This window comes from Chaetura pelagica, unplaced genomic scaffold (genome assembly GCF_000747805.2).
Source record: "Chaetura pelagica isolate M959 unplaced genomic scaffold, ChaPel_1.0 scaffold270, whole genome shotgun sequence".
Lineage (NCBI taxonomy): Eukaryota > Metazoa > Chordata > Aves > Apodiformes > Apodidae > Chaetura > Chaetura pelagica.
The window spans coordinates 262,161-272,175 of NW_009951925.1; the positions used below are offsets into that span (position 1 = coordinate 262,161).

Below are 10,015 nucleotides of genomic sequence, written 5' to 3' on the forward strand. Positions count from 1 at the left end.
CAGGAATGCAGAAATGTGATCAGAGCCGATCACTTCTTACAGGGCTCTTGTCTTCCTTCTTTAGCGTAGTCCTTCCCCAGAGCGCGTTGACACCGTCCACAGCCACGAGCAGTTGGAATGAGCCTTTCCCACACTGCTGCTTGAGCTCCCTCAGCACAACCCCCACAGCATCACTGGCATTTCTCACCCGAGCCAAGCCCTTTAAGTAGGAAAAAGGCACATAACTCAGGTTGGTTTTCTTGTTACTATATAATGTCAGCAACTTTGCACACTGTCAGCCCTTTCTAATGGGGGGAGGAAGATAAAAAAACAGTCAACAGTTCCTTTTGTAGGAGCAATCTGGTCTGAGTCACTGAGCATCAGTGAACTAGGAACTTTCAAATTCTAATTTGTGCTTCTGCCTAAGTTCTTTGTGCAGCTTCCTTTACAGATCCATCACCTTTTCCACAATGTTTTTTGTAGCCACCTTGTTGACAGGGAAATGCCTTCCATTTCCCAGCACTGGTATTTGTAAGATCCACAGAGCAATTTGTTCTACATACACAGTGATGGGGAACTTGTAATTAAAGGTGAGACAACGCTGGAGGCAGCTCTGCTTTGGAGACAGGCTGGGAGAGTTAGGGTGTTGGGCCTGGAGAAGAGAAGGCTCCAGGGAGACCTTAGAGCACCTGCCAGTACCTGAAGGGGCTCCAGGAAAGCTGGGGAGGGACTTTGGAGAAGGACAGGGAAGGACGGGATGAGGGGGAAGGGTTTTAAGCTGGGAGAGGGAGATTGAGGTTGGAAATGAGGAGGAAATTCTTGGCTGTGAGGGTGGGGAGACCCTGGCCCAGGCTGCCCAGGGAAGCTGTGGCTGCCCCATCCCTGGCAGTGTTGAAGGGCAGGTTGGATGGGGCTTGGAGCAACCTGGGCTGGTGGGAGGTGTCCCTGCCCATGCAGAGGGGTTGGATCTAGATGATCTTTAGGGTCCCTTCCAACCCCCAACCCAATCAAATTCCATGATTACGTGGAAGCACTTTTGTCCCTTACCTGTTCCACCACTTCACCCAAAGGCCTGCCCTCCTCCGTGCTTTCTCGTTTGCCCCAGACATATTTTTTTTGTGTTTTTATCTGCAATAAGAGAACTAGAATTAAACTGTGTGCAAAGGCAGCCTGGCAAGATTCCTGGTTCTTTGCCAGCATTAAAAGACTAGTGCAGAATTTAGGAGAAATATTCACTGCAAATAGCCACAGGGGGATTTAAAGTACTACTTTTTCTACAAAAATCGAGTTCCAGTGCAGGGTGGGGTTTGTAGGTCTGTGTGCAAGAGAAGTGCATGTGTTCATACATGAAACGTTTCTCAAAAATGAGTGAATCTGGACACGAAGTGACAGGAAGCATGTGCTGTCCCTGAGAGGTGACCCTGGGGGCAGTTCCTAGCTGCTGACTGAAGCAGCCTGACAGGCTCTACAGACCTCTTTCAGGAAGAGCTCGTTGGAGGTTTTGAAGTTCTTGAGCCAGGAAGATGCTTGCAAAGGCTGATCAAGCCGGTCTTTGTTATATGAAGACTGCATAAGTTCCCTGCAGTTTTTCACCCAGAGATGAGCTGTAAGGAAAAGCAAACAGTTGCTGGTTGTTGGTTTTTTTTGAGTCAAAACAATCATATGAGTTGGGTGGTGGGTGTGTGTTTGTATCTTTTATCCTTATTCTGCTACACTAGCAAGAAAGTCTGCCCTCCTTAGTGGCCAAGACTATCCCTGGAGAGCCAAGGAGGTCATGCAGCCCCACACACAGTCCATCTGCTGTCACATGCATTAACAGTGGGGTAAAAAAGACTGACTATAAGCATGTGAGAGCATGTGAAAATAACTAATTATGCTCTGCTTTATTTGGAGCTTTATAGAAAAAACAAAGATAACTCAAGTATCCATAAGTGTATCTGACGTTCTCACCGTCGGGGACGTGCAGCACCAGCCAGCCCTGCCTGGCGCAGTAGTGAACCACGTGACACAGGGTCATGGTCTTCCCTGTTCCTTTCTCACCATCTCCAACATGGACCGTCAAGGAAAGTCTCCAAAAAAACACTTCAATTCTTCCACAAAAGACAATAAGGAAGTTCCAAGGTCGTAGAAGCAGGGATGGCTCATTCCATCATGCTTTTGTTCAGCACCAAACCTAGCCTAAAGAGTTCCCTCTCTCTGTATCCTCCCACCCCATTACAGCTGATGATTCCCATTCCCCTAGTTGTGCCCTATTTGTGGATCTGTGTCATAAACCAAATCTGGCTTAAAATAAAAGTATACAAGGTTCATAAACTTCTCAGACTAGCTTTGCTGACAACAGACGTGGTAGAGCCACTTCCTGTAGGCTAAACCACAGTGATCAGCACAGGATCAAAACATCGCTGTAAACTCTTGCGTTTAATTTGCATTCTACCATCAAGTAAGTGAAAAAAGATACAGATCACATATCTGACTGCTGGGTGTGCCAAGTTGGAGCTTTTCAGGTAAGTGAAGAGTTCTAGGGCTGGTTTTCGCACCATCACGAAGGCTTCATTGAACGTCTTAATCTGAGAAAAAGAACAGAACATGAGCAAGATGCCCAGTGCTGGCCCACTGCAGCTGTCCCTGGTGTGACTTCACCTCTGGTACTGCACAGTACACTGCTCTCTCCTAGTCTACAAGGCCAGTGATGTCATTGTTTACCAGGCTAATCAAGCATGGTGTCACCACGGGGAGGTGAGATGCTGACTGCCCCAGATGACTTTCTTGTTCTTTGTGTGCCTAGAAATGGTTTCCAGGATAAGGTTCCATCATCTTCCCAGAGATTGAGGGGAGGCTGACTGGCCTGTCAATCCAATGTCAACCACCTAGAATTACTAGCTCCCAGAAAAGCAACCTCCTAAACTCCAACAGGCTGTCTGTGTTAGCTGCTTATGAAGCCTGACCCAGTCACAGCATGATCTGGCTCACAATAGAAATCAAAAAGATTATTTTGTTACTGATATACACTTATTTCATGAGACGGCCCATTTCATATAGAAATGTAACTATGGAAGATACTTCTGTAATTTATCACGTACTCAGAAGTTAAGAGATTAAAAATACTGGCTAGAATGTTGTCTTCACACGCTCTGCCACTATTCTGGTGAAGTTGACTGATACCTTTTAGATGTAGAAAATAACAGTAAGGACCAGGAAGGAATAACTGCATTCTTGCAGCTCTTCACTCTTATTCCAAAAGGAAAGCATCATAGTTACATGATGGATCTGGTTCTTCTCACATACCAGTCCACTGCTACACATTTTCTGAGACAAAGTACCTGCTGCTGGAAGCGGGAGGGCAGTCCGTGTGGAAACACAGCTCTCAGCTCCTCCAGGGGGATGCTGTAGTGGCGACCCTCATGGAGCTCTGTGTGCTTGGCCTGGCAAGGGAAATGCAAACTGTCACACTCAGACAAGTCTGACACCTTCTTTCTGAATACAGAAGGTCTGTGAGAGTAGAGCAAGGAGGGGACACCAAATCAAAGTGAGCAGATACTTGCTGAGTGTCTGGGGAAGTAGATGCTTTGCTCTCAGTAAGACACTTCCTAAGAGTCAGAAGTAGCATATAAAGCACAGCAGGAATTGCAATGTCAGTGCTGGCAGGTGCCTCAGAGGACAATAAAGAAGGGATATCCTACCTGGCCATAAACAATGAAGGGACCCAGGAGTGCACTTCAGACTAGGATCCACCTGGCTGAAGAGCAGCCCTGTGGAAAGGGACCTACCATGCAATACTTGCACTTATTTACTCTCCATCTAGTAACCAGTTTTTGTCTCTTGTGTAATTAGGACAGTATAGAGACTATTCTGCAGTACTTCCTGTGTGGCGTTCAGCAGCTCTGTGCCAAGCTTTGAAGCCTGTATCATCCCCTGCTCTGCATTTTCTGCACTCTTCCATGGATTTGAAGTTTAAAAATCCTCCTTTATATTCTTCTGCTTGTCAATCTTTTGCTTCCATTTTGGCTGAGATGGAATCAGAATATAGTAACTTCATTTTCTTTATTTTGCACAATAACGATCCAGGAAGGTAATTTTATTTGCTGTTGCTACATGTTAAGTCTCCCTTCCTTTCTTCAGACCAGATTTTCAGTCTTCCAGGCATGCAACATGCCTGGGCTCTTATCTTCTGCCTGCCCCCTCCACTCTGAAGAGCCCATGGTAACGACACCCCTATTCCCCACCTTCCCAAGGACAGGTCAGTGTGTCCTGCACTGGATGACTTACCTTAGTACAGCTGCAGGATCTGAGATACCCACAGGTTTGCCAAACTATTTATATGAAGAAACCATTGGGTAACTTCAGCAAACTGCTCTCTAAGCTGCTTGAGTTGCCAATCTGGTGTTTACTGGTCAGAATATCTTAGTTGCAGGAAGAAAGTTTAAAAAAACCTGGCTAGTCAATAGCTCCTCTGCTGTCAGGAGATGTTTCTTGGAGTCAGGAGATGTTTCTTGGAGTCAGACTAAAGAGGAGAATTATGAAGAGACACTGTGGTGTTTTTCTAGGCAGTGCTGTATTTCAGACTGTGGGCTGGATTCCCTTGAGTCTTCCTGCATGTGTTGGACACAGACTAACAGCACCTGTGTTTCTTCATGACACTGTTAGCTATGGACTCCAGAGACCATTTGCATTATCAGTTTCATCACTGATATACCGCATAACCTTGAGCAAATTCCTTCACTCTTCAGTTCCTACATCTGTAAAATGGGTCAGTATCTTTACCCTCACATTTAGCCACTTTGAGTTTTACTAATGGAAAGGTATAAAAAAGCTCAGTCTTATGAAAAATGTAGTTTTCATCTGGTCTTCCTAATAAATTTTTAATAGGACTTGATGGGCACAAGTACAGGTGCAGCCAGAGCTGCTGGGTTTGTGCTGAAGCAGCATGGAGTCTCTTGCCCCACAGGCCACCTCCAGCACAGCAGGACTGGGGATGCTCCAGAGCAGTGGTGGTTGTCACCCAACATCAGGCATGTGAAGTCAGAATGCCAAAGGCTGTTGCCTGGCAACATCAATGGTAGGCACAGGACAGTAGGGACAATCCTTGCCATCTGGACTCTTCTGTGCAATCTATAGAGACACTGGCATCATGTGAGTAAGATCATCTGCATGCTGCTGTTTCCATAGAGACCTCAGAGGAATCAGTATTGAAAGACTCCAATTACAGAGGCAGCAGAAAAGCACCTCAAAGGCTTATTCCATTCATTTATTCCACTTCATTTTGTGCTTGAGATGGAGAGTGTGAGGCTGGAATTATGATGCCGGAGAGTTGTGCTGTGCAGAGGTCATCTAGGGTGTTTTTCATTCCCCTTCATAGCCAGTTTGGGGAAATTAGTCAGGGAAGAATAACCCTGGAGTTGAAATTAATGGTGTCTGATGACAAGCTAAGCCACATCTGAGCTTTTACAATACACTATCTCATCTGTGCAACTATAGAGAAGGAATCAATACTTGTTCCCAGGAGCTTTCAGGCAGAGGACCAGCCGTGTCTTGTTCAAACCCAGGCAGGTGCACTGCAGATCCATGGCCTGTTTTCCTTTGGGCTAGAGATGATGGTATAAATGCCTGTTACTAGGCCTGTGTACTGCCCTCCCTGATGTTTACTGGAATAACACAAACCCAGTAAGCACTCCAGGCTCCAGCATGTCCAGGGACAGACTGATGGAATTTAAGCACTTGCTGTCTGACAACACCAATTGTGGCAGCAACTCACCGGGTCACTCTCGTTGGTATAGAAAAAAGCTCTTGGTCTTTCAGCCAGTGTTTGGACATCCTGGCTGGCAATGGAACTTAAGCAAACCTTGGCTGCTGCATGGAGGGCATACCCATGGTCCAGCTGAGGAAAGAAAAGGACAAACAGGCAACAAACTTTTCAGCAAAGACTACTGGTAGATAATTCAGGTAGTGGTTTGTTCTGTACACTCATTGCGTGCACATTATGATCAGGTCAAGGTAGCATGCCACAGAAAATAGAATTCTCTGCAATGTTTAGAACAACAAAAAATCATCATTAGAATGTAAATTCATCATGAAAACCTGCACGCTTTAGAACCACACTTTTTGATACCTGCTTCTAAACCATTTCCATTCACTTAAGTCATCTATCACCTTAAGTCATCTAGAGAGCCAAGCCCTGATCAATCCCCTTCAAGATTGCTTAAGAGCACAAGTACAGCCATTAAGGTCTTATTGCTGGGAAATTCCCACAATGTTTCTGCCTACACTGATGAATAGTAAGTAGTAACTTGGAAATTCAAGCTGTCTAGTAATCCATAATCACCTCAATTATTGAGGGATTAGTGCAGTGCTGCCCACTATTTGATATTTATAATTACATTCCCTGCACTGATTTTTCTAACAGTGTCCCTGCATACAGACTCTTTCATTAGAATACAGACATGGCTGAGAAACTGAAACAGCCAGCTAAGCTGATTAATTATTTTTTCCACAGACAGCCTGCTGAAGCATGCCTGTAAAGCCTAGGCAAAATAGGCAAGACAGCTATAGCAAAAGAAAATATAAGCCCTGGTCAATGAATTTTAAAAAAGTGTGTTCTACAAACAGGCTGTGACCAGAGTGAGCAAAACTGAAAGCTGCCCTTCATATGGACTGAAACAGTTGCAGGCTCCAAGGTAAACAGAGCAAGTAGTTTCCTATTTTGTCTGCCTGCACAGATGAGAGCAGACATAAACTAAAATTTAGAGACAGGAACAGCTGTTTCTGTTCTCCAAGGCATGATGCAATTCTGCTGTCATCTGAGTTTTCCTCCGGGAGTCACCTGAAAGGCACAAGGGCTCAAAAGAAAGGGTGCCCACCTTAAACACACATCTGGCTCCTGGATCAGCATTTCAGCACTCTGCTTTTAGGGGAGGAGTTAAACTGGTTTGTACTCAGCACCTGCAGAACTACTGCGATGTAAACATGGAAGAGCACTAAACATTCACTTTACTCACCGCATTTTAACAGCACCTTCTCCTGTTTCCGTAATATTATTTTCCTCCTCAAACCCAAATGATCAGTTGGGGTGCCTTTATTTGGCTATGTTTAGTTTTAAGTTCACAGACATGACTTAATTTACAGCCTACAGCAAGGCATTAAGATGCTAATTTAATACATAAATAACTAGAGCAAGCAACTGTTGTCACCTGTTCATCCAGAAAATGTCAGCCCTAGGTCATTTCTAGCCTGGAATTGTCATCCCTCTCATTTTCTTTGAACATCCTGTATTCCTTCCTCCTCATATCTCAAGTGAACATCTCGGGGATGAGCTTTGCTACTGCTCTGTGGACATCCCTTCTCTGGAGTTCCACACATGCCCTTTTTCCTGGTCTGTGTAACAAGGAATGAAAATTAAGCAAGGATTAACTTCTTGGTCTGCCCATGTTTGGTTTTTATTTGAGTCTAGACTCAGCTCAGGAATTCAGTTGAATGATACTTACTCAAATCAATATCAGCAATTCCACTTTTTTAAAAGCATGATCTCAGAAGATCAGCAGGAGTTGGATTCTCTATGATACAAAAGCCAGTTCCTAACAAGTTCTATGAAGGGAGTAGAAGATCCTGCAGTAGGATAGGATGTAAGTGTGAGAGGGGTATGTCTTTAAGTCCAGTTCTCTATTCTTGCAGCCAACTACATAGAATTTCTATTTTCCCACCAACAGAACATACCTCATCTTTAAATTACTGTATCTTTCTCCTGGAAGGATGCCATTTTAGAACTTCCCTTCTGTGAGCCTTAGCATGGTAGGTCTTCCTCAAAATCACCTTCTAGCCTTGTAGTGCGTTGGAACTTTTCCTTTGTGGACTGGAGCTTGCACTGGGCTGCAGAGGCAGCTTTTAAGTATCTGGAGACATGAAAACTTTCCTAACTCTTAAAGTGCTACAAAATCAAGACAAGCTTCCAGAGTGGTGAATACAGCATTACTCAGGGCTATCCAGATTTGGGCTACTATGTTTCCATTAACAAAATTCACTACAAGTGCATCTACATTTTTAACAGGCTACAATTCCTTTGAGTGACCTAGAACACCACTGCTAATGCATGATATATTCTGATTTTATAGAAGCAACATGCCACTTGGTCCCTCTGGAACAGAAGACAGTGGCTTATCACTGATCCCCTTGGTGTCACAGAGAATGCCAGAAACATCCACACACCTTTCTGGCTCTCCCTGTAGAGCTCTGTGTAGTAAATCCTAACATGTATGAAAGGTTCTCACGTTTTAACATAATCTGTTAACACAGTTTATGCTCGTATGCAGAGTGGATTTTAGAGTAAGTTTATGTCTGCCAAAGGACAGAGTCATCTCGCTCAGATGCCTGAAATGGCAGCAAACCATCACGTGGTACATGGAGATTAATCGCAGAGTCATGTGCCATAAGGTGGAGCTGTTCCTACACGATTCCACATCTTCAGATCTAGAAAAGACTGTTTATTTCATAAAGGCTGCCATAATTAGTACAGTAACAAACACAACCAGCATCTCATCTCTGGAAACAAGCAGTTATCCAGCCATCCTTTTTAATGGCTGCATATCACTAGGTACCAGTGTCAAAGCATTTAAAAAACAAGAGCAAACAAAACTGGAAGTATTTGCCATGAGGAAGTCATGCCAGATATGCAACATTAATTCATGATGCTGTTTATAAGATAAGGAACCACTAGAGATAACATGCTGGGTTGTTGTGACAGTTAACATTACTACACCCGCCTGAAGCACTGAGCCATCCTTGGCACAATTATTTTCCCACCAGCAACACAGGGTTTGTGAAAGGCTGGTGGTTCTCTTCTGACCAAGGGCTTCTTCCTCTTTACTTTCCAGCAGTGCAAAGCAAGTACACACTCCATTTCCTGAGAAACACTTGCACTAAAGGTGTAGAATTTCAGCATTCTAGGCATTTCAGAACGCTAAATTTAGTCTTCTAACAAATGTCTTATGTAAGTCAACTATCCAGCCATGTCCTGGCTTTCCAGCCAATGGAGAGAGATGACAGAGGAGCAAAATCAGGCTGTCCCTCTCTCTTCCCCTGCCCATAATGGAAGTTTCCACAACCAGCTCACAAGAAGAATCTCACTTTTTGCAGCTGTAAATTGTCATTCCAGGTCACAGGACAGCTGAAATACTGGAAGCAGCATCACACTATTAAAGGACTTACCTTTAGAGGATAGTAGACAAGTCCTTTCAGACTTCTCAGCATTTTTTCTGCAGGGACAGAAGTGGATTTTTTAGACTTTTTATTATGTTAATGTATCTTATGCAGAAAAGAATCGTTCCTGCTTAAAGAGCTTGAAGTGTAGGCACATAAATAATTCAGACGAACTGTCAGAATGCTCTGAAGCAAAACAGTCTTCTTCTGGTAAGCAACATTACTTGCCTAATAAAAAAATACTCCATTAATTTGTTGCCTTTTTTTTTTTTAGAGACATTTACAAAAACCCCTCATCTAGTAAGGACAGATTATTTTACTGGGGAGGGCATCTGTTTTGACTGCAGCTGTTAAGAGATGCAAGAGCAAGGGCTACAGAGTGATTATTTTAAAGAAACTGGAATAATGCAGAGACTGAAGGTGCTTCTGTGTTTTCAGCTTCATCCTGATAGTCTGTTAGTATCTACTGCTCAGCCAGCTTTGCTTACAACAGGAGAAAGAACCCTAAAGAAAACACTTGAGCAATTGTGATGCAAAAATAAGGGCAAAAAGGTAAGGAAATTAAATCTGTCATCTCTGCCAGCATTCAAAGCTTTCTTCATACCACTTTCTGAGAAGAAAATAATGACAATACCTAACAAAGCTGCTTTAAGAAATCCTGGTTGCCTAAGTTACACAATGCATTCAAAGTGAGATAATGACCTCGTAATTCTTTAGGAGGAATAGCTGTCTTGGTGGTTAACTGCAGTGTTAATGCTGAGCAAGACAAAGATGATTCAATGGCCTAGAATGAGAAAATAACTCCACGCTGAAGGACATTAATTTTGTAGAGATGCTTTACATCCTTTCA

At 43.7% G+C, this 10,015-nt stretch overlaps 1 protein-coding gene across 1 annotated transcript in view; it reads right to left on the reverse strand.

The window, feature by feature from the left end:
- Nucleotides 1-9,216, reverse strand: part of DAP3 (death associated protein 3) — a 17,599-nt gene extending 8,383 nt beyond the window's left edge. The window contains exons 1-8 of the mRNA XM_009996096.1: nt 9,175-9,216; nt 5,732-5,854; nt 3,300-3,401; nt 2,438-2,546; nt 1,930-2,022; nt 1,453-1,583; nt 1,027-1,107; nt 41-199 (exon numbers count right to left, since the gene is read on the reverse strand). Coding sequence (XP_009994398.1) covers nt 41-199; nt 1,027-1,107; nt 1,453-1,583; nt 1,930-2,022; nt 2,438-2,546; nt 3,300-3,401; nt 5,732-5,854; nt 9,175-9,216 — 840 coding nt within the window. The remainder of the gene's footprint in view (nt 1-40; nt 200-1,026; nt 1,108-1,452; nt 1,584-1,929; nt 2,023-2,437; nt 2,547-3,299; nt 3,402-5,731; nt 5,855-9,174) is intronic.
- Nucleotides 9,217-10,015: the final 799 nt, after the last annotated feature.